General features: G+C 38.1%; 1 protein-coding gene across 1 annotated transcript in view; it reads right to left on the reverse strand.

Moving 5' to 3' along the window:
* The window catches only part of RNLS (renalase, FAD dependent amine oxidase), a gene marked incomplete at both ends in the record, with an annotated part of 281853 nt that extends 257501 nt beyond the window's left edge, over window positions 1–24352 (reverse strand). The window contains 4 exons of the mRNA XM_080694824.1: window positions 19030–19188; window positions 22509–22651; window positions 23272–23377; window positions 24235–24352. Of these exons, the coding sequence (XP_080550950.1) occupies window positions 19030–19188; window positions 22509–22651; window positions 23272–23377; window positions 24235–24352 (526 nt within the window). The remainder of the gene's footprint in view (window positions 1–19029; window positions 19189–22508; window positions 22652–23271; window positions 23378–24234) is intronic.
* Window positions 24353–25083: the final 731 nt, after the last annotated feature.

Consider the following 25083-nt stretch of genomic DNA (forward strand, 5'->3'; position numbering starts at 1 on the left):
AATACTTAAAATTAAAAAACCCAAATACTTAACATTTTTAATAAAGTTTGAGAAAATCAAGACTAAAGAGAAAAAGAAAGCTGAGGCAGGAGGATTGCAGTTCGTGGACAGCCTCAGCTACTTAGTGAGACCCTCTGCAACTCAGTGAGACCCGGCTTCAAAATAAAGAATAAAAAGTAGGGCAGGGGGTATAGCCTGGAGGTCTAATGCCCCTGGGTTTCATCCCCAGACCCGCAAAAAAAAAAAAAAAAAAAAAGAGAGAGAAAAAGAATATTGTCTTGCCTCATTTCCAATTCATGATCATTAACTTCAGGTGGGTTTTAGTGCTGCCCAGCTCTCCTGCTAGGTTCTACTTGGGTTTGTTCTGCTAGGTGATTATGTAACACCTCTCCTTTCTCTACTAATTTTCAGTATCTTCAATTCCTCCTCAGTCATAGCTGATGATTTTGCTTCTTGTTTCACCTGAAAAAGGAATTACCCAGAAGAGGGCGCCCAGAGCTCTCACCTCCAAAGCTACTGTCCACCTGTGCTCGCATGCTCTCCATGCCCTCTTGTCACCTGGCTGCCAACTAAGGCCCCATCCTCTGCTTCCTCCCCAAGACCAAGACTCCTATAACCATCTAGTCTTGCTCCTACATCATCAGTTTTTCCCCTTCTACTAGATTGTCTCCATGAGCACACAAACATAATATGTCTCTTCTTAAAATTATAATACAAAGCCCAGCATGGCGACACACGCTTGTAATCCCAGCATTTGGGAGGCTGAGACAGAAGGATCCTGGTTTGCAGCCAGTCTCAGCTACTTAGGCCCTTTGCAACCCAGTGAGATCCTGTTTCAAACTAAAGAATAAAAACTAGGGATGTGGGTATAGCTCAGAGAGTGGGTATAGCTATACAATGCCCCTGGGTTCCATTCCCAGTACTGCAAAAAAAGAAAATAATATGATAACAAAACAATAAAAACATGATCCTTCCTCAAAACTAGCAGCCCACTCACCCACCCCTTCACAGAAAACACTAATGAATGACCACACCATGTCATTCTCAATAAAAGTGATAATATCCAAAAGGGCAAAACTAGATTTTTGCCTGCCCCCCAAAAAACATACTCATTTTATATATAAAGCACAGAGGTATATGCAATATATAAGAGAAATGTCAGTAATATTAGAGTTTCATGGAGAAGGTAAGATTAGGAACAATTGTCTAAAAAGGCTCCTTAGGATACACCTATTATCCAAATGTGATTATTCTGCAATATGTGCATGTATTAAAATATGCTGTTCCCCCTCCAATATGTGCAATTATTTGTGAATTCAACACAAAATGAAAGATTTTTAGAACATTCCTTAAAGGAAGCGATGATAATAAAATATTGAGAAACGTTGGTCTCAACTCACAATGATCTCAATGTTCTCTCCCAATTTTTTCCCCAGCCTGCTCCAATTTGGCTTTCGTTCTTAGCGCCCCACATTATCAATGTCTCCTTGGTCTTCCATTTGCTAAATCCTATGGCAAACTCTTAGGTGAAACTATAGGTAGCATTTGATATAGCTGACCATTTTCTCATCCTTCTAACACTCTCTGGGCCTATCAGACAACCCCCCACTGGAATAAAATATTTTGGAAGATTATTTCATCTATTATTATTATGTCAGGTAAATCTGTATTATATCTTCTTCTCCCCTGAATTTCTTTGGAACTTTATTGATTGCTTCATGGCTACACCCAGAATGTCTAGAACAGTGTCTACCATCTAGTAAATGTCCAATAAATATTTGTGTAATAAAAAATGAATTTAACATCTGAGTAAATAATGTCAACAACCACTTTTAAAAATAAAACTGGCCGGGTGTGGTGCCCATGCTTGTAATCCCCGCGCTTGGGAGGCTGAGACAGGAGGATCGAACGGGTTCGAAGCCAGCCTCAGCTACTTGGTGAGGCTCTCAGCAACTTAGTGAGATCCTGTTTCCAAATAAAATAGAAAATAGGTCTGGGAACCACTAAATAAATAAATAAATAAATAAATAAATAAATACTGGATTTTAGTTTTTCTTCTTGGAGTAAAATCTCTTATTTTCATATGTGCTTGGTAAGTAAAATTGAGAGATGTAAAAAGAAAACCTAACAACTCATAGAAATGAAATGCAAACTTTGCTTTAGATGCAATGGTTTCCTTAGGCTTTTTCATGAAGCAAATTTTAGAAGAGACCTATACTGGAATAGGTTCCTCAAAACTACATAAACTTCTACATAGGTAAAAATTATAAAAGGGTTCCGTGCTGACCACTCAAATACGTTTTACATTTGTTTTCTCTCATTTTCTTCTAAGAGCAAATATTCAAGGCAGAATGAGAAAATTTCAGAGTCTAGAAACAGAGCTTCAGAAGAAAGATGGTCCGAATATATGGTCCGGGTATAGCCATGTCTTACAAGCTGATGCAACAGAATACAAAACGCTTAAATAAGACGCAGTTGAGAAAGACAACTTTGAACAAAGCCTATCCAGGAGAAAGTGCTAGGATTCCTTCCTTTCTTTTCTCTGTTCTATCCATTCCTCTGTTTTAATCCCAAGGTTTAGAATCCCCTCTTTTAAAGTTCGTAGATTGTGATAATACTTTGTTATTTGGGTTTAGCACATTTTAAAAAAATTTTCCAGAGACGTGCGCCAGAAAGCTAAAAGCTTAATTCTCAAATTTCTTCTCTTTTTAAAATATCTTTGCCAGCTCAGATGGAAAAAAGTTTAATTCAATTCAGCTGATGACTCAGGTGGCGATGATGACGCAATTCAATAAATTATAGCGCTTTGCTTTTTCATCTCCCCCCTCTCTAATATTGACATTTTTTTTTAAAGCCTTTCTGTTATCGAAGAACACTGAATGAAAAATAAGAGTTCTAAGTGTGAAAAAAAATATAAAGTAAAGCAGCATCAAAAAAGAACCTTTTCTTCTGTTAGGGTAGCAACCTGATGATCTAGTTTTAAAATATCATATTTTGCTGGGCTTGGTGGTACACATCTGTAATCTCAGTACTTGTGAGGCTGAGATGGGCAGATCTCAGGTTCAAGGACAGCCTCAGTAAGGAGTGAGGCTCTCTTCAATCTATTGAGACCCTGTTTCAAAATAAAAGTTAAAAAGGGGATATAACTTGGAGGCAGAATGCCCCTGGGTTCAATCCCTAGTACCAGAAGAAAAAAGAAAAAAGAAAAAACACATTTCTACTGACAGTATGTATATAAGAACAAAAATGTAAAAATACATACATCGTTGATGCATTCATAAGAAACATGGGGAGTTTGCACTCATTAATGGTAGATGAAAAGGGAAAAAGTACACTAATCCAATGACCAAAACCTAGAGATCCGGACTCCATAATTAACACAGCCATTCAATATCTATGTGAACTTAGGCAAATTAACTTAATTTCTCTGAGATTTCCTCTTCTGTAGAACAGGTGAAACAATGTGTCTTAAAAGTTGATTCTGAAACTTAAATAATACTATGTATAGGCAAGGGCTTAATAAAATATGTATTCACAAAATGATGTTTGATGTTGAAATTATCATCATCTTCCAATTATCTTCAACTCTATTTTTTCCTCAACACTACTAATGAGTTCTCCAGAGGGGAATGTTAAGTAGGGAAATACCCTCTGTTCTTCCAGGGCTGGGGTAAGCACTGGTAACTGTGGTTCTAGATCACACTACACTACAAGATGGCAGCGGTCTCTTCTGTTTCTGCCAACTCCCATGTTTGTGAAGGGTGGAAGAGAGGCAAAGATGAGCATGAGCTGCCACTCGGGCATTCAGAGAAGATTAAGTAAGACCAGTTATCAATCTCTATTATTTTGCAAATAATATATTTAAAAAGATAAGCAGAACTAGATGTATTGGCTCAAGGCTGTAATCTCAGTACTTGAGAGGCTGAGATAGAAGGACTGCAGGTTCAATTAGCCTCTGCAACTTAACAAGACTTTCAAAAACCTAGCAAGACGCTATTTCAAAATATTTTTTAAAAATTTAAAGGGCTAGAGGTATTATTCAGGAGTAGCATGCTTCTAGGTTCCATCCCCATATTAAAAAAAAGGACAAGTAGATAAATATAAAAGGTAAAGATAAAGACTTAATAAATAGCTGGGCATGGTGGCGCACCTTGTAATCCCCAGGCTTGGGAGGAGGAGACAGGAGGATCGTGCTGGTTCGGAGCCAGCCTTGCTGGCTTAAGAGACCCTGTTTCCAAATAAAAAAATATAAAATAGGTCTAGGAGTGTAGCCCGGAGGTAGAAGGGCTTCCAGGAACCACAGTACCATCACCAAAAAAAAAAAAAAAGACTTAATAAATAAATAGACTTTAATGGCAACAATTGGTTTTTCTGAAATTAAGATCTCAGTTCGCTTGCAAGCAGCCCCACATGGCAGTTCGTGTTAGAAGGATTTTAGAAACTGAATCGTGCCCCCTCCTGTAGATACAGTCTGCTGAAAAAAGCAATGGAAATATTACTCATTGAATAACAGTGAATAAAAGACTTTGTTCCCTGTGCTTAGAATCAAAATCTTTTCAGCAAAATGCCAAAGGAAAAAAAAAATCCAACACTTAAACTTCTTTTAGTAAAATTATTGGTTCTCATTTTTCCATTAAGGATGATGGGAGTTCTAGAAGTTATAGGAAAGAGGCTGAAGATATTCATTATGGGCAATATTGCATCATTATGTTTTACAAGCTATACTAAGTTCTGAGCTTGTGCATTTCATAATATAGCTTACTGCCATTTAAAGTATCTGTTTAAGGTGAGAATATGTTAAGGTTGAAAGCTTTTTGAAGCGTACTCCCCCAAGTTCTACAAGTGTTTTTCTTTCTCCAATCCAATTAGATAAAGTGGCTTATCATCTAGTGTATCCAGCCGGGGTTGAAAGGCAGATTCAGTATTTCTGATGATCCAAGACCCCTGTGATCTGTTTAACACAGGTTAGCATTCAAGACTCACCAGTCTCCCTTAAATCCATGTCTACTTTTTTCCTCCTAAAATTCTCCACCAGAAAATCTTGTTCTGCCAAGCCAATCTATTTTCAGTCCCCAGTATTTTAAAACAGGCGTTTCTATTTCCAACATTTTGCTAAGACCTCTTTCTCTCCAAAGCAAACCATTCCTTTCCCTCTGAATGTCCTTCACGATGCAATTTCAGATTCTGCTTCATTAATTCATTCATTAAATATAGACCAAGGGCCTAATATAGGTGAGGCACCACAGGGAATCCTGGGAAATAGGAGTGGGCCAGTCTAAGCAAGTTCCTATCATGATATACTTTATATTCCACTTGGAAAAAGGCACATCAAATGGTGGTTAAACCATTAATTAATCACAATTGTGGTGTGTTAAAAACAAATATGAGGCACAGAAAATTAGGATAACATGTAATAAGAGAAATGTTCTGGCTTTGGGGCCAGGAAGACTCTCTTGAGGAAGTGGTTTTGATCTGAATTGGAATGGTGGACAGAGGGAGAACATAACTGAACTTTCTTGATGGGGGTATATTTATTGTTAAATTATGATATATTAATAAACATATAGTAAGAAAATTCTTCTGTTCCAGACATTAAACTTATTCTAGAACTATTTCTCACTATTTCCCTTGTTCTCTGTAAAACTGGGGACAAAAAAAAGCAATAATAATCCTATCTCACATCTGAAGATTAAGAAGCCATCAGAAAAATGCTAGCAAACTGCCCTCAAGGAGTTCTGAGAAATCACCAGTAAGAACCGGCTTTCCTGCTCAGAAGCCTACTTCCCAGTTGATATAGAAAGAAGACCCAAAGGGACGTGGATGCTCAGGCTTGCAGGAAAGACCTTGTTTCTGGAGGAAAGTGGTATTCTTCAAACCCTGCAAATGAAGGAAGAGTGTTTCCCCTCCTTACGAGCCACCAAAGAATGATTCAGAAACAACCCCGGGGAGGTAGCTCCCAGGAGTGACTGGGACCTTGCACCCTGACTTGGTGCATGCTGAACTGCTGAGCCCTCCAGGCCTAGGGCCACACAAGGCTGGTAGAGCTGCCCAGGCTGGAGGCAAGAGTGGTTAACAGCAGTAAAATGTTCATGTGAGGCTGAACACTGCACTCTGGGCCAAGAAAACACATCACACACTTTCTATACACAAACTATCACCAAGCAATAGACAACAGAAATGAACTACAATAAAGCCAAGGCTACCTCAAAGAGAGATTGAACCCACTCTGCCGCTAGCCCCTGGCACCATAGACAGGTCTGGCTGGATTTGGGAGTCGAGAGAATGAGCTTTAAATTCACACTAAAATTTAAACACAATGGAATCGTAAACTCAAGTGAGACTCTACAAGTAGCCAAAATTGACTAGAACACTTAGCAAATGACAAATACGTCATTAAGGGATTCTCTTTAGAAAGACACGGAATTCAACAAATGGAAGTTTGAGGACAGTTCTAGGCAAAAACAAAGCTGTTCCATGCCTCCACTCTATACAGTTCAGGCTCCTTAAAAATGAGTTATGGCCACAGAGAAACAATATATAAAATGATGATGGTGTCATCATGGGAATAAATAAATGCAACAGGATAGACAGACAGAAAATAGACACAAATACATATGGAAGATGACATATGACGGATGAAGAATTTCAATTTAGCAGGAAAAAAAATCTCTTATTAAATAAATGGTGCTAATATCACTTTGGAAGAAAAAGAAAGTTTGACACCTACTGCATTACATAAACACATATTTCAGATGGAATAAAGATTTAAACATAAAGCATAAAAACTAAAATTATTGCAAAAATACTTTTATGATTTTAGAGTAAGTGAGAGAGAGCTTGGTAAGTCAGAAAATCCAGCAGCTATTAATAAAAGAGACATTTGATGAAAAATTCTAAGAAATTATTATGGCAAATGACAAACAAAAATTTTAAAAATAGGACAGTCTGAGAAATATCTGTACTACTACATGACAAATATTAATATTCCTTATATGTGAAATGCTCCTAAAAACAGATAGCTCACTAGAAAATAAACCATAGGAGATAACTGAGACATTCACAGAAGAGGAAATCTAAATGGCCAATAAACTTATGAAAAAAGACTTAGTTTTACTTTAAACCAATGAAAATATACATTAAAGCAAGAATGATGTACTCACTTTTACTTATTATTTGGCAGATGTTTTAAAAGAGGAATCAAAATTAAAAATATCTAGTGCTAATGAGTCTACAAAACACATTATAAATGAAAAGAACTGAAAAAATTGTGGAACATAATTTGGCAATATACACTAAGACATACAGATCCTTTGACACAAAAATTTCTCTCTGGGTATTTTAAGATCAAATATAGTATTAAAAATTTCAGTTCAAGTTGGATATGGTAGCACATGCCTCTAATTTCAGTATTTGGGAGGCTGAAACAGGAGAGCATAGGTTCAAATCCTCAGTATCTCAGTAACTTAGTGAGATTCTGTATAAAAATAATAAAAAAGATAGGGCTGGGGGTGTAGCCACAAGATAGAAGGCCCATGAGTTCCATCTCTAGTACCACACATAAAAAACAAAGGTATCAATACATAAGGATTTATTTAAAAAGATGTTTATCAAGTCATAGGTTTCTGTGGGAAAAACGGTGGCTATCAATGTCTACTGAATGTCTATCAAGAAGCATTAAGAGATGAAATATTAAATTCACACTATAAAAATTTTTATGCAGCTGATAAATAGAAATACAGTTTTTATCTGAAGGAATGTCAAGTTAAAAAGCAACTTTCAGACTTCAGAGAAGATGGCGATGGAGAAAAGTGGGGCTTACGAGCCCCGCTAACAACCAATCTGTATTACCACAAAATCAGCGCCTTTCATAGCCAGAAAACACCATCAGCAGAGAAACAAAAAATGTAAATACAAGGGACAGAGAAAAAGAGGGCTGGAAAAACGAGACACCAGAGAGAAACCAGACCGCAGTGCTGCAGCCGGAGCAGCAGGCACCATCTTCCCTTGCAGCACCAGGCCTCAGAGAGGAGGGGGACTCAGAACGGAGCTCAGAGCCACAGAGGAGATACGCCGGCCTCACGCCCGAGGACACGGCAGCAGCGCCTTGCGAGTGGCGAGTTCACTGGACAGCACCAGACCAACGCACTCAACAGCCCACCAGGCTCCAGAGAGGAGCCACGGACAGCAAGCCGAAGTGAGCCGCTTCGGATCAGCCAGGCGGAATTTGGCAGATTTTTCGGCGCAGGGAGCATCTAAAGCTCCCAGTGACTGGGCTCAGCACATGCTGCAGGGACTCAGAGTGGAGCTCAAAACCAGAGAAGAAATACGCCAGCCTCACAGCCGAGGGTGTGGCAGCGGTGCCATATTGCCACCGGCGGCAGCAGCAGCGAATTCACCAAGTCCACTACGGCCCCATCAGCACACTCAACATCAATGAGTCAAATTGCGGCCCCTAGCGGAGAAATCCCAGTACTGCACTCCCAGGGACTTGACCCAGTGGGGGAGTGGCGGTGGCAGAGATATGACATCATAGGAGAATGCCCAACCTGGCACCCACCATGGTCTAAAGCAGCCTTGATTGACTCCCTGGGTCTGAGACTCTGCGATACAACCCAGTAAAGGAGTAGTGGGGACTGAGATACCACAGACTCGAGATCCACAGCACCTTAAGTGAAGTCGTAGTGACCCAAGGGAAGAACCCAGAGAAGGCACAAACTTCCGAAATCATGGGAAAGAGGAATAACAATGGAGCAATGAATGCCCACAACCCCACAACATCGGAACCTGATAAAACAGAAATTCAGAGATTTCTAGAAGATCAAATCAGGAAAATAACTGTAGAAATAATAGAGATGTTTTGAAAAGAATTCAGCGAGAGCCAAAAAGAGATAAAGGATGCAATTAATGAAGTAAAGTCCTCAATTCAAAGTACAAACAACCAATTAGACCACATGGAGAATAGAATCTCGCTCTTAGAAGATGATCACTCCATAAATGAACGCATAGTTTCTAATTTAGAAAAAAATATCCGACAGCAGGAATCTGACATTGAAGAAATATGGGCCCATTTTGAGAGCTAACCTAAGACTAATTGGAATAGAGGAGGGAAAAGAAAGTGAAACCAAAGGGATCAACAATCTTTTCAAGGAAGTAATAGCAGAAAATTTTCCAAACGTAGAGCAAGAGGTCGATACACAGGTCCAGGAAACTTATAGAACTCCCTTTAGACAGGATCGGAGAAGAGGATCCCCATACCATATAATTGTCAAAATGACCAATGTGGAAGCCAAGCAGAGAATCTTAAAGGCAAACCAATTAGAATTTGTTAAAACAAAGGGCCAAGTGACATTCAGAGGCAAACCAATTAGAATCACTCCAGACTTCCCAAACCAAGTCATGAGAGCCAGAAGGGCTTGGAGTAACATATTCCAAACTCTGAAAGAAAACAACTTCCAGCCAAAAATTTCCTACCCAGCAAAACTTTCTATCAAATTAGATGGGGAAATAAGAAGCTTCCATAACAAGCAGAAACTGAAGGAATTTATGTCTTCAAAACCAGCGCTAGAGAAAATACTCAAAGAGATTAACTACATAGAAGAAATAGGAAACACACACCAGAACCAGAGAAACAAGATTTTCCATCCAGCAGACAACTAAGATTGGCTATCTGTGGAGATTAATTATTTATGTTAGTCTTTTACATATCTCTAAATTGTACTGTTTGTTTTTATTGTTGCTAATTTTTAGGATTTCTAGTTGGAATATTAATATATCTTCAGATATAGCATTTGGAAATATTTTATCCCATTCTATCAGTAACTTTTAACTCTGTTTACATTGCCTTTTACAATATTTGTTTATTGTAATTTGTTTACAATATTTGTTTATTTTTTAGGGAGTTTGTTTACCCTTCTGTTGCCTGTGCCATTGAAATCATATCCAAGAAATCACTGCCAATTTCAATGCTGTGAGGTTTTATGACCCAGATTTTCTCCTAAAAGTTTATAGTCTTAAGATTTATATTTAGGTCTTTTATCTATTTTGAGTTAATATTTGTATATGGTGTTAGGTAAGGGTCCAATTTTATTCTTTTTCATGTAATGATTATTTTTCAACAATATTTAGTTAAAGGATTATTATTTCCACCACCAAATGTTCGTGGAAACCTTGTCAAAAATAACTTGACAATATATGGAAATTTATCTCTAGGCTTTTATTTAACTCCAATGGTTTATATATCTGCCTTTATAACAGTACTACACTGTTTCAATTATTGTAGCTTTATATGCTTTGAAATCAGAAAATATACATCTTCTAGCTTTGTTCTTTTTCGAGATCGTTTTGGGTATCTAGAGTCCATATTCCATATTAGGATAGATTTTTTTTGTGAAAAATAAATAAATAAATGTATGATAGTTTCACCTAAAAAAAAAAAGAAAAAATATTCTCTGGTAAGAAAAAAAAGCAAAAAGAAATATTGAAATGTTATCTTTAAGTCATCAAAAGCTTGGTATCAGACAAATGAAACTGTTACATGAGATTATCATTGGTAATTTTGGATAAATTGCTATAATACTAGATGTCAACCATCAAGCCAAGCATGGGAAGGAGAGATGGGGAGGGAATGGGGTGGGAATCGGGTGGGGCTAACTGGGCGATGTGTGCATGTATGTCTACAAAAGTTTTTTTTTTTAATCCCATTATGATGTATGAATACAGCGCACCAATTAAAAAAATAGAAAAAAAGAAGAGAAAAAAAACTTTTTAAAAGTCTATCTATCTGCAGACATAAAGCTCATTGTTTAAAAATTTGTAATGCTTCAATAAATTTTATAACTTATTGGGGAAAAAAAGCAACTTGCAAAACAATTTTTTAGAAGATGCTCAGTCATCCCATCCATAGGGAGAGCAAAGTATGAGGGGACACTCACTGTGAACCTCAGTTACCTCTAGGAAGTCAGAATGAAGGATAGATCCAGGAAATGAAATATTATTTTTTGATTGTTTACATCTTATAAAAGATTATGTATCAGGTTTGTCTTGAAAAGTAATAAAAAATATTGAAGGTAGGGGTGGGAAGTGGAGGACTCATAATAAACAACAGGGCCATCTCCTAAATATCCACCAAACTGGCTTAATATAGCAAAGTGTATGTACTTTATAGAAGACCATGGAATAATAAGTCATGAGGCAACTCTCCTTTCCTCACCTGCTAATTAAGGAAAGAGATTCTCAGCACTGTATTTCTAAAGGATGATGGCCACACACATGTGCAGTAGAGGAAGTAAAGCTTTCCTCACACCATTTGTTTATAGAATCTTAAATGAATTATGATTCCATTCATAGTTCTCTTCTTAGCCCTTTCAAACATTATAACCTACTTCTATATTTGTAACCTAATTCTATCCCCTACTCACCTTTCCTCTCCTATTCCACCAATACTTACTAAGTTTTCTGTACTGGATGGTGTTAGGTAGGTTAAAAAAATGAAGGTATAGAGCTGGGTGTGGTAGCGCACGCTTGTAATCCCCGTGCTTGGGAGGTGGAGACAGGAGGATTGCACAGGTTTAAAGCCAGCCATGCTGGCTTAAAAGACCCTGTTTCCAAAAATAAAAAAGTATAAAATAGGTCTGGGAGTGTAGCCCGGAGGTAGAATGGAACCCCAGTACCACCAAAAAAAGAAAAGAAGGTATAAAATTTTACTGAAGGACATGCATATAAATAAAAAATGTTTCATTTCTTGGATAGAAATGTGCACTATTAAAAAGATAACAGTTCTCCCCAAATTAACACTTAATTGCAATTCATTCAAATCAACATTCAAATAGGTTTTTAAATTTTTTTAAATTGTACATACGTATGAAATATCATATAATGTTCCAATATGTGTGTACATTGTATAGTGTTTAAATCAGGTTAAACAATGCCGGGCATAGTGGTGCACACTTGTAATTCCCGTGCTTGGGAGACGGAGACAGGAGGATCGCGCAGGTTCGAGGCCAGCCTCCCTGGCTTAAGAGATCCTGTTTCCAAATAAAACATATAAAATAGGTCTGGGAGCGTAGCCCGGAGGTAGAAGGGTTTCCAGGAACCCCAGTACCATCCCCCCAAAAGTTAAAAAATTAAATCAGGTTAAACATATCTATCATCTTAAACACTCTCCATTTCTTTATGGTAAAAACACTCTAAGTCTACTGTCCAGGTGGGGCTTGCTGCAGAGTGCCTGGGGTACATGCCTCTCAGCCCAGAGGGCAGTGGGAAAACCTCTGCAATTAGTCAGTGGCTTCCAGTGAGAGGCACCTTGAGCCTAGGCAAGACAGCGTCTGGTGTTTGGGGGTTGAGGACACACTGCACACACAGGAACAGCAGTGATGATGGTTTCCTCTAGTCTCAGGCCTCACACTACCCCAGAACAGCACTACACAAGGCTGAGATTTCCATGTGGTTCAAAGGGCGGGAAAGAAGCACCAATGAGATTGGAGATTGGGTTTCTTACCATGAACATGCAGAGTTTATCAACTTCATAGAAATAAAGCAAGAGGCATTCCTTGCACCCTAACGCTGTCAAATCTAATTCAAGCTGGCCACATAGTATTCTTGGTACAAATGCATCATCATTTTGCATTGTATTTCTGATATCCTTACAATGTATATCCAGGTATATTATGGTCAATATTTTTGAAGCACAGATTTGACTGATATTATAATCAGTCTACCAAGACTCATGCCACCATATCCTTATTCATCACTTAAAGCTCAGGCACATCATTCTGTGAGCCAGCTTTCACATGCCTTCCTCTGAATGTATCATGTTTACATTTGTCAACATGGAAGCTCATTTGTTATTTTTCTGTGCACTGTGTTCTCAATGTACTTGACTTAGTGTCTAGAAAAAATGACAGGGATGTGGATTACTTAAGAAATAACCTATCATGCTGGCTCTTTAGAGACTGAGAAGATCGTGTGGATGGTGGCAAGGCAGGTCACCTTGTGGGGCAGATACCTGTGCAAATTTTTTATTCCTTCTACTCTAGGGAAGAGAGTGGCTCTCATAAAAAAGATCCCTGCTGATTTGCAAGAACACACACACACACACGCACACTCGCGCGCATGCGCATGCACACACACATACACAAGACCCTCACATAATAAATAACTCTTTTTTACCAAAGTAATTGATTTTTATCAAAAGTTAATTAATGTAATGTTTTGAAGCTAATTATAATGCTTTTCCCTATAATGAATATAGTAAATTCATATTCATTTGAATATGTCTCAAATTAGTCCTATTTGTAAATCCCTGGAAATAAAATAGCCACCTTTGTTTAATGCCCAACACCAAGGATACTACTTGAGTAGATAGCTCAGACTTATTCCTTGATGATAAACAAGTTAAAAACATTACAAAAATCCTGGGCATATTAATAGTACTTATGTTCTTACTATATGCCTGAAACACTTATATTCTCCTAGCATACAGTATACATAGAGATAGAAAAAGTGGCTCTAACCAGGGGAACTGAGCACCCTCAGACCTAGTTTTTTTCTTTCTTTGGACAAGAAAAAGAAAAAATCAACATCCTAGTTTTAAGGACACGAGATAGATTATGAAAACTATTATTGAAGCATATGAATTAGGAGGCTCTTAAAATGTGCATTCCTTTAATGTAAAGGTACAAGGAAGAACCTGAGTACCCGCGTGAGTGGTAACACAGTGTAGGGGTAGAAACTTCCCAGGCTCCTCATCTTCATAATCACCCTCCAGCTCCCCTGTTTTACTTTAGTGCTTATACTACATCTTTTCTACTGTCTATGCCACATGCCCCAAGCAGACGAATGGAAGAATTACGGCAGGGAGGTGAGCCATGGGTCCAGCTAGTCCATGATAGCCTAAGGAAGAGCCATACTAAAATATGTAGGACATGTAAAATCAAAACAATACTGGATGCCAGGCATCCAGTGTGGTGGTGCACACTTGTAATCCCAGCATTTGGGAGGTTGAGACAGGTGGATTGTGGTTCACGGACAGCCTCAGAAACTTACTGAGGCTCTTTGCAATTCAGCAAAACCCTGTTTCAAAATAACGAATAAAAAATATGGCTGGAGGTGTAGGTCAGAGGTAGAATGCTTCTGGGTTCCATCACAGTATCGCAAAAAAAAAAAAAAAAAAAAAAAGAGACCAATACTGGCATTTGAAAGGTGCCTCCTTTTTCTTGATCATACCCTCTCCTGCCTGTCCTCTAATGATTTGTGTAATCTTGTACAAGACAGGTCATATTTTAAATTCCTAATCCTAAAGTCAGAATGGAAAAAAGCAATGATCCCCAAGTTTCTTTCTAGGACTAAAATTCTATGATCCATCCAAGGTTTGCCCTTTTATCCTAGCACCATGAACAAACAGGGATCAGAAGACTAAAATTCTCTGGCCCCTAGCAACTAACAATCAGCTTCTGAAATGAGAGGTGTTCATTCTACAGGGACTGACTGAACAACTACTAGCAGCCTGTGGGTCTTTGTGAGACACAATGCTTGAAGTTAGGTGGGGACAGTATGTCATATAGGACATTTTTCCTCATGGATTTAATGATTTACTGAGGAAGACACTTAACTGGAAAATAAGAATCACAATAAAACCTTAGCTGGTGGTGCATGTCTATAATCCCAGTACTTGGGAGGCTGACACAGGAGGATTGTAGGTTTGAGGTCAGTCTCAGCAAGTAATGAGACTCAGCCACCTAGTGAGACATTGTTTCAAAACAAAACATAAAGAGGGCTCAGGGTGTATCTTGAATAGGTATATCAGAGGTAAAATGCCCACGCACACAAACACACACACACACATACACACAACTTAAAGAGTATTATGATTGAACAGAATATCTCAAACACGCCTAACTTGGAGGGAGATGGAGAGGCATCCTATAGGGTATTGTTAATGACACAAATTGCTGAGCCCTATCCAAATCTTAGTAATCAAAATCTTCAAAAAAGAGCTTCTAAAGTTTTTTTTTTAGACCATAATTTTTTATTAAGAATGAGAAGAAGGCCGGGCGTGGTGGCGCACGCTTGTAATCCCCACGCTTGGGAGGCAGAGACAGGAGGATCGCGCAGGTTCGAAGCCAGGCACGCTGGCTTAAGAGACCCTGTTTCCAAATAAAAAATATAAAAATAGGTCTGGGGGTGTAGCCCGAGGTAGAAGGGTTTCCAGAAACCCCAGTACCACTAAAAAAAAAAAAAAAGAATGAGAAGAACACTATATGAGCAATCACTCTAAGCAATCATTTAAACACTACTGAGATTCACATTCCAGTTTCATTAATAAAAGAGGAGATGATAATGACACCTAGGTTGCTTTGAGGAATAAGTGAGATAATTAACATGGAGAGAGTCACATAATCATAGAACCAGAAGGTAAATCATAAGAGGTTCACTATATAGTACATGAAGCTTCCCTATTCTCCAGGTATAATAAATGTAATACATAATTGCTAAGAGAAAAAAGTAGTTCTTTTTCTCTGATAAAAAGCAAAATAGAGAAAGTTTAAAAAGAGATCCAGGTTATACTAATACTATTATTAAAAGATAAATCTTCAATTTAAGAGATGTTATGCATGTTGATTATAAAATCTAGATATGATTCAGAAAGAGAATTAGCAAAACACAGAATTCCAAAGATCTGAGGCTGTTCATAGTTTGTATGAATGTGTGACCTTTAGCCCAGTGTTACTAATTAACTTTGCACTTTTGAGCGAGGTAGTTAATTCTCATGGGACTAAATTTATTTCCCTTTGACATGTACTTTTGTGAACTATATTATAGTCTTGGTGTTATCCTTTGTTCCAACCATCTTCACTGAAGTCTTCTAAAGATTCTGTGGAAGCTGGGTATGGTGATGCACGCTTGTAATCCCAGCATTTGGGAGGCTGAGACTGGAGGATCACGTTTATGGACAGCCTCGGGTGTAGCTCGGAGTGGGTTCCATATCCAGACACACACACACACACACACACACACACACACACACACACACACACAAATTATATGGGAAATTGCAATACAAATTTGACCCACTAGATGGCCATATATGGCTTTATAAGCAGATGTCTTTCATAGTAGCTTAGGATGTCTGATAATCAAATGAGGACAAATTTAAGTTTCACTAGAAAACACAGACAGAAAATGTATATATTAATTAATTATTCATATATAGGCCACTGCTGATATTTATGAATTAAAGAAAAGGCTTAGGGGTGCTGCTTACTGGTAGAATGCTTGCCTAGTTATACACAATGCCTTAGGTTCCATTCCTAATGTTGCAAGAAAAATAGAATAAAATTGAGTTGTATGAATTAAAGAAAAAGTAGATTTTGTATAGTTCTTATTGCAGGGCCTGGGGAAGGAGAAATCAGGGAGCTTTAGACAAATAGTACAAAGTTTCAATTATGTAGAATGAATGAATCCTAAATGTCTACTGTATAACATAGTGCCTATAGCTAATAAAACTGTATAGTATACACTCAAAAAATGCTAAAAGGATAGATCTTATGTTAACTGGTGTGTGTGTGTGTGTGTGTGTGTGTGTGTGTGTGTGTGTATTTGTGTGGTACCAGGGATGGACCCCAGGGGCATTCTACCTCTAAGCTACACCCCCAGCCCTATTTTTTATTCTTTATTTTGAAACAGGGTCTCACTGAGTTGCAAAGGGCCTAAGTAGCTGAGGCTGTCTGCAAACCACAATCCTCCTGTCTCAGCCTCCCAAATGCTGGAATTAAAAGTGTGTGCCGCCATGCCTGGTATGTTAACTGTGCTTATCACAGAAGAAAAAAAATATAAAAAAGGTGGAGGAAACTTTAGGAATTGAGGTATTAAGTAGTGCTAAACCAATGGTAATATTTAAGAACTTAAGAAGAATAAAAATAGCACAAGTTCAAAAGACAAAGACAAAAGATTGGATATTAAAGGTTTGTCAAAACATTATGATATATTTTAATAGCACTATAATTAAAGATAACATAAAATGAAAAGGACATGGTAAAGTACTGTTTATGATTCTAAAAAAACCCTTCAATCTATATCAAGAATTACTGGCTTAGTCATAATTTTTCTTCAACCTCTATATCCACAGTATTTTTTTTGGATCACGTGAAATTGCTAATAAATGATGACTTCTGACCTACAAAAAAACCAATTTTTTACAGATCAACCTAGTTAGAGTCACTAATTAAATATTGTTTTGTTATCTAGAAACTTTCAGAATAAAACATTGTCAAATAAAAAATATTTTACTTTCAAATATTTCCAAAACATAAAAACTAGACACAGACATGAGACATAAAAGACCTATAAACACAATGTGTAAGTGGAAAACAACTTTTAAAAATAGCCTGCTTTAGTTCATAAATTCTAATCAGCAAATTAAATGTACTTAACAATAATCTTCTGTACTCAATAATATTCCCCAGTAGGTGATAAGGAATAAAGACTAAGAATTAACAGAGTTTACTGATGGAACTACAAAGTTCGATTATGAAATCAAATTTGATGGTAACTCATTATTATCACATTATGTGATAATAACAATTTTACCAGCTTCAAATGAAAACACATCTGAAACTTGAAAGGGTTAATTCATTAAATGCAACCTTATTTTAAAAGAATGGAAGATTCCTATAAGATTTTCTGTAGGTTGGAAAGGAACTGAGGTGGATCTTTTGAAGTAGACTGAAAAGTCAGACTCAGCTGATTTAAAAAACTCCAGTTGGTGACAGGGTCTCTCTACCTCAGTCTCTTTAGTCTCTTTGTTCGCACATTCCAACTTTCTTTCAGAGTTGCTGAGTCTTTGTAGAGGCTTTTTCTGCACCAGGCCCATAGAATTTGAAACCTAAAGTCAATGCTTCCAAAAACACAAACACAGGAGGAACTAACATCATGAGGACAAGACCAACTACTCAGGGAGCTGGTTTCTTTGGAGACTTCCCACTTGTCATTTCATAGGCCGGGAAGACAAAAATTAGGTTCTCAGATAGATAAATCAAAATTTCTCAGATTGGCAAACACAAATTTTGGTTTCTTAAAAAATTTTCTATTATGGCTGGGTGTGGTGGTGCACGCTTGTAATCCTAGTACTTAGAAGGCTGAGACAGGAGGATCACGCGGGTTCAAAGCCAGCCTCAGTTACTTAGTGAGGCTCTCAGCAACTTAGTGAGACCCTGTTTCCAAATAAAACATAAAAAATAGGGGTAGGAGTGTAGCCCAGAAGTAGAAAACCCCTGGGTTCCATTCCCACCGCCACACACACACACACACACACACACACACACACACACTCCTCTACTATAGTTTAATGGCTTCCCTCTGCCCTAAAAAAGATTCAGTTTTATAAAATGGTAATATTGAACTTGCTAAAATCTTTATGACATTCTACTTGTCAATAGCCCTCAATAATCCTTAAATACAGCTTTGTTATTTTTAGGAAGAAAAATCCTTTTTTATTTCCTTATTCAAACAAAGCAATTTCCTCTGAATTTTAGTTTATTATAGTTTTAGCTCATTTAACATAATTTTAGCTCCTTCAACATAATTTATACACCACCCACAAATTTCTTCTCTTGTGCCTTTCTCTCACAACGGGCTAGGCAACTTCTTCAAACAGAAGTAAATACCTAGAGGCAACCCAGAGAGCAAAAAGAAAGAAAACGAAGCATCCCACATAAGAACTGGCATCATCATAACCTTCGCTTCTCCAGGATGCCCACAACTCTTCTTTTAGGCCACACTACTGAAAATTCATCAACTTCTTTTAAAGGCCAAGGACAATAAAAAAAAAAAGTTCAACTTTTCACCGATTAAACAAATTATGTGTTTCATTTTGGCCTTGACTAATATCACAGACTAGGCTACCATCAGCAGTTTTAAGACATGAAATCAATAAAATCTATAACGTACCCTTCATCGAGAGAGTTAAAGCAAATTCACACTCTGTCAAAGAAACCCCCCCTCCCACAGAGGTAAACGGCAAAAGGAACTCACAGTTCACAATGTCACCTTGAAGCTGCAGAATCTGAGGAGCCGGTATAGTCAGGACAACAAGGTCAAACCGCTCGGGGGAACCTGTCTCCTTGGAGACTTCCCACTTGCCATTTCTAAGGTTGATCTGGGTCACACACTGTCTGAGGTAGACTTCTGCACCTGCTCCAAAAGCAAAATCATTTTCACGTTCTCAGGATTTTCCATATGAATGAGAGAGAAATAGCCACAAAATGGATCCACTTCAGTGAACACAAAGCTCAGGCGTATCTTCTACAGTCTCCAAAATTCTCTTCCTTTACTTTCTTTCTAATTTAGTAGTCATTCTTTCTTCTCAGGACCCTTTCTATTAAGTGTGTACTCTGGAGAAAAAACATACTACTACAATAAATAATAGAAATAACAATAATCTAACCCCATACTTGTCCAAACCACTGAAAAGGCAGTTTTCACCAAGACACAGGGGAAATGGTATAGCTGCTCTTTTAACCAGAAAGTTTTCCATTCCAACTGCTGAGACTGAAGTTTCTAGAAAAGGAGAATTTTCTGTCGAAGTAGCTAATAACTTTCATAAAAGATGACGTGTTAAAATTTATAGGCTCTAGAGACTCCCATTTTAAAACAGAGAACATAAATTCTCTCAAGAGGCACTTCTGAACTTAGCAAATTTGACCATGCATAAACGTCTTGCAAAAAACCTTTTAGTGGCTTCCCACTGCCCTTAAGCTAAAGTGTAAAATTTTTAACATTGCTTATAAAGCCCCTTACACCTAGACCTGCTTCAGTCTTGTAATTCATATCTTACCACTTTTTCTCCATCATTCACTAATCCCCACTCGTAATGAATAAATTTTATGCCAGGAATATATACTTCCTTTATTAAAATTTACTTTCTAAAATAAATAAAAGTAAGTTTTATATAATGATAGGAAAATCTATAGAACTCACTCACTATTCCAAGAGGCTATGCAAATTGAAAACATAAATGTCATTACTAATAATTAATTTAGAACTGAAAGTCATCTAATACATATATGTTAATAATATATATTCATATAAATGTTCATATTAGAAATCGATATAATTATGCCAGATATAAAATATACATAATTATTACCAGGTACTATTTGTTAGTTTCTGTGTTTACTACAAAGACTTTTACATGCTTGTAAATTCCAGCTACTTGGGAGGCTGAGGCAGAAGGATCTCAAGTTCAAGGCCAACTTCAACAACAAATTGAGACTCTGTCACTAAATAAAAAGTAAAAGGGCTGGGAATACAGCTTAGTGGTAGAATGCCCCTAGGTTCTATCCCCAAGACTGCAAAATAATGATAAAAAATAATAAAAATTAATAATCAACAACAATCTCTTCTCTCAAGAGCTTCCAAAGCAAAATTACAAGATAAAACACATATATTCCCCTAAATACCTAACAAAATAGGGAAGTAGATCCAAAATATCCAATGAATGTCTTTATAAGAAAGAAAGAAATATTCTTCAAGAAAAACCTGCTCCATACAGGCAGAATTCTGGCTCTTACACCATTAATACCTAAAATATACCTGACATAAAATAAGCACTCAATAAATGTTTATGGACTGACAAGACGAACAGACGTGTGCATGCAGGCACACATGGACATATAATACAGTTAGTTAAGTACTTGAAGACTTCAGTAAGTGTACACATATCACTTGGGTCAAGTTAAAATGATAATGGAAATGATATTTTTAACATTGTTATGGTGATATTCTATAAAGCCAATGGTGACATTCTCCAAAATGGGCAAGGACTTCACTTTGTGATGGTTAATTTGACAGGTCACCTTGACTAGACCATGTAGTGCCTAGATATCTCCTGGGTGTTTCTATGAAAGCGATTTGTTTAGTTGTGTTTAGAGGATATTAGGTTTAAACCTGAGTAAAGCAGAATGCTCTGCCTGGTGTGGGTAGTGCTTTTGCAATCAGTTGAAGGGCTTCATAAATAAAAAAGGTTCACTTTCCCCGAGAAAAGGAGAATTCTTCTGGCTTGGTCACAGACATTTTTTTCTGCATTTAGACTAGAATTGAAACACTTGAAAATGGGTCTTGAGCCTGCCCACCTATGTACTTGAATAATATCTGTGCAATGGTGGGAGACTACCACAGGAGGTCTACATATCACTTTATTCTCATGAATTCAGCATACTATGGGATGAGCAACACATTAGAGTTTTGCTTTCTGAAACTTTCTAAATTTTTTTAGTAGTTTTGATTTGCCTTTGATTGAAACCAGGGCACAGAATATGCAGCTATGGAGGACTGACAGTATACCCTATTAATTCTGTTTCTATGCACAACTCTAATACATTATCATAGACTGATTTTTGGATAGATAAATGGCCTCAGAATGATATTTATTATTCTCTCATGTTGTGCATTCAATATCACTAACCTTTCTCATGCCCAGTATTAGGGATTCTTGGGGTTCTTAATAAAAGTAAAACTTGATGAGAGGACGAAAATAATAATTACTCTAGAAATAGCTTATGAAGCAAAACAAAGTCTTGGATAATATCTTTCCTCAGTGATCTTGAATTGGGTAATAAACGAAATTATAATACATCATAAACCTTATTTTGTTTAGAAAATAAATAATTGATTTTTCAAAAAAGTTATATTTTTTGTTTTAAATCTATTTTGAAGACTCCCATAAAATATATAAGGACAAAGGAAAGCCCAATAGAAAGTGGGCAAAGATGATGAAAACAATTGCAAAGATCTGGTTAATAAAACAAAAAAATGCATAAATTCACTCATGACTAAGGAAACACAAATCAAAACTACAGTGAGACGATTTTTAACCTATGACCATTGCTAAAAATTAAAAAATTTCATAATACCCAAATGTGGGGAAAGAAACATTCTCATTTACCTTCAGTGAAATGTTCCTTAAGAGTAATATGTAGCAGATCCTACTTAAATGAGATATGAATATAGCATTTGATACAGCTGTTAAACCATTAGGATTTGACCAGATATGCTTTCAAAAGTATGCTAAGGTTAAACATGCACCTTAGCATTTTTGTATAAGAAAAAACAAAACAATCCCCATCCTGCAAACAGCCTAAATATTTAACAGAAAGTTAATTGATAAATAAATGATGGTATACATATACCATATAAGACTGAAAAGTCATTAAAGAAAGCAAAGCACACTGAACTTGCTGAAATAAAAAGAGATCCAAGATAGGAAGCAAAGCATAGAACATAGAGACAGTCATGTAGTTCAATAAATTAGAAGCACAAACATTTTCTGAAGTGTACACTAGATACTATTACCAGTGATTATTTGGGGGGGGGAGGACAAGCTTTTGAGTGGCAAATGGATGGACACTTGCTTTTTATAATTTTCTGTATGGTAATAATTATATAGAGACATATATGTCTTTTATTTTACAATGCTAATTTAAAAAGAAGGCAGAACAGATTCTAATGCTCACCTGATTCTTGTAAGTAATGCTTAATGACTGAAGAAGTTCCTTGCAATGCCACAAAGTTACGGTCCCCTTCTTTGGTCGCCATTCCTTCAATAAGAGAGGTCAGAGGCTTCAAAAGGCCATGTGCTAACAGTTCATCATAAAAACTGAAATAAATCCATAAATACATAATGTAAGCACAAACTATGATGATCTCTAAAATACTACCGTCTCTTCCAAGAATATTTTGAGATTATAATTCCAAATCATATCTAGGAATCTTCAAATAATCAACTCATTGATTATTTTGTGTTAAGTGAAACTTGAAATCTAGGTAGAAACAGAAATGTTTGAGAATCCAGAGATCTTTTGCAGACCTTAGCCAGAGGCCTACTACTCCATGTAAGTAAAAATTAAAGTCACTGAAAATCAGTAGAAAAGTATTTAATACATGATTTTAAATTTTGTTAAGATGATAACTTCCATTGACCTCTTCCTCAACACTAGTAGTAATTAATACTTATAGAGCTCTTTATTTGCTCAATATATGTCACCTAATCACAAGGACCCTGTGAAGTAGGTTTTGCAGTTTCCTGAGACCCTCTGCAACTCAGAGAGACCCTGTTTCAAAATAAAGAACAAAAAATAGGACTGGGGGTGTAGTTCGGAGATACAATGCCCCTGGATTCCATCCCTAATACCGCAAAAAATAAATAAAATCGATGATTTGTGTCTTTTGCCATCATACAACTACTAAGACTGATTCCACCCCTTGCAACTAACTTACGTTTGGTGTTTTTCGGCATAATGAGGTGTGCAAGTGATATACTGAGCACCCAAGTCGGCTGTGCACTGTGGATTGTGAGGGCTGCTGGCCGTAGTCATTCTTCCTCCTTGAATTAATTCAGAAGTAAACGTCAGTGCATTTGAATGAGCCCTTTAGAATTAATGCAATTCACCCCCTGATTACCCCAAATAAATTTCATTACAAATACATTAAGAAACATTCTTTTTGAGTCCAGGTTTTGGTCATTCAACATTGTCATGAGGTAGTTAGACTATTCGTTAACTGTGAGATTTAAAGTAAGGGGTGGAGGGTGGCAGAGCAAGCCAGAAATCCCAGAAATTGGGAAGTTGAGACTGGAGGATAGCAGCTGAAAGCCAGTCCCGGCAATTTAGCAAGACCCTAAGGAATTTAATGAGACCTTGTTTTAAAATTAAAGGGCTGGTACGTAAGGGTAGTAGGATGCACCTGGGTTCAATCCCAGTACCAAAAAAAAAAAAAAAAAAAAAAAAAGGAGGGGGGGTAGTGGTGAGGAGTCTTGACTAGGTCTCTGTTACTAGTGCACATGTTAACTTGAATAAAAGGAATGAATGAACGGATGGATAAATAAATAAAACAAAATGATGGCTGAAGTGCCAGAATGATTGAATGAACTCTTTCAAAAGAGTCCCGAGAATGGCAGGATTCCGTACGCGAGATCTTGGTGGATGAGCACTTGGGAGACAATGTGGAGACACCTGCATGGCAGCCAAGCCAAGGTAACAGCCCATTCTTCCGGACCGGGGTCTTCGGGCCTGGCCGGGGCCGAGCCGCCGCCCTCCCGCCCTCCCTCGGGGCCCCCCGGAAGTGCGCGGTCACGTGACGCGGCGGCTCGGCCGGGCAGCCCGGGGGCCGCCGGGCCGGCTTCTCTCCTTGGGCTCAGTGCACGCCATCTCAGGAGCGGGGCCGCGCGGCTCAACCACCCACCTGCAGCCCCCGCCTTGTCCCACACCGCGAGGTACAGAGGCCCCGACGCCTCCCTCCTCAGCAGTGCGGCGCACACGCTTCCAGTCAGCCCGGCGCCCACGATCAGCACGCGCGCCATGGCGCGGGGTCGGGAGCGGAGCCTCGGGTGCCGGCCGGGTGGTTCCGCGGGCGACCGCCAGGGGGCGCAGGGGGCGGGCCGGGTGGTTCCGCGGGCGACCGCCAGGGGGCGCAGGGGGGCGGGCTGGGCAGCCTGGAGCTCGGGTCTCGATCCCTGCAGGCTGCAGCGCCTGCGGGTCCCCGCGGGGACTGTACACCTGTGGCGGCCTCTGCAGCTTTAGCATTTAGCTCTGAAAGTGAGGAGGAGAGGGCGCCCAGGCTGAATGGCTGCCGCCCTTGTCACAGGAAAGGTTGTGCCATGGGGAGGAATTTTACTTGGCCAGAGGCTTTGTGCGTGTTACATAACTGTCCTGTCCTGACCTCCCGGTCTGTATCTGCGAAATGGAGGTTGTTTGTCTCTCCCTTCCAAAATTGTGAAGGTTAAAGATATTTGATTCTCCAGGAGATTGCAGGTCACTCATCAGTAAATACTAAGGTTTGTGTCAGAACACGACCCCTGTGCTCCAAGGGATGTAATGGAAGTTCTCAATAAATAACAAAAAGCAATGAGGAATCTGCGCTATTAAAAAATTAATAATAAGTTAAACTAGTTAGCAGACACATTATTACCTGGGGGAGGGGGGGAGACTAGGAAAACCGAATGGCTGTCAAAACAAAAAAGCTGATGATGGTAGCCAGTTATAGTGAAAACATTTAAAAAACAGAAGTTTTACTTCATGTGCACAAGGTGAA

The sequence above is a fragment of the Muscardinus avellanarius genome (genome assembly GCF_963383645.1).
Source record: "Muscardinus avellanarius genome assembly, chromosome: 4".
Taxonomy (NCBI): Eukaryota; Metazoa; Chordata; class Mammalia; order Rodentia; family Gliridae; genus Muscardinus; species Muscardinus avellanarius.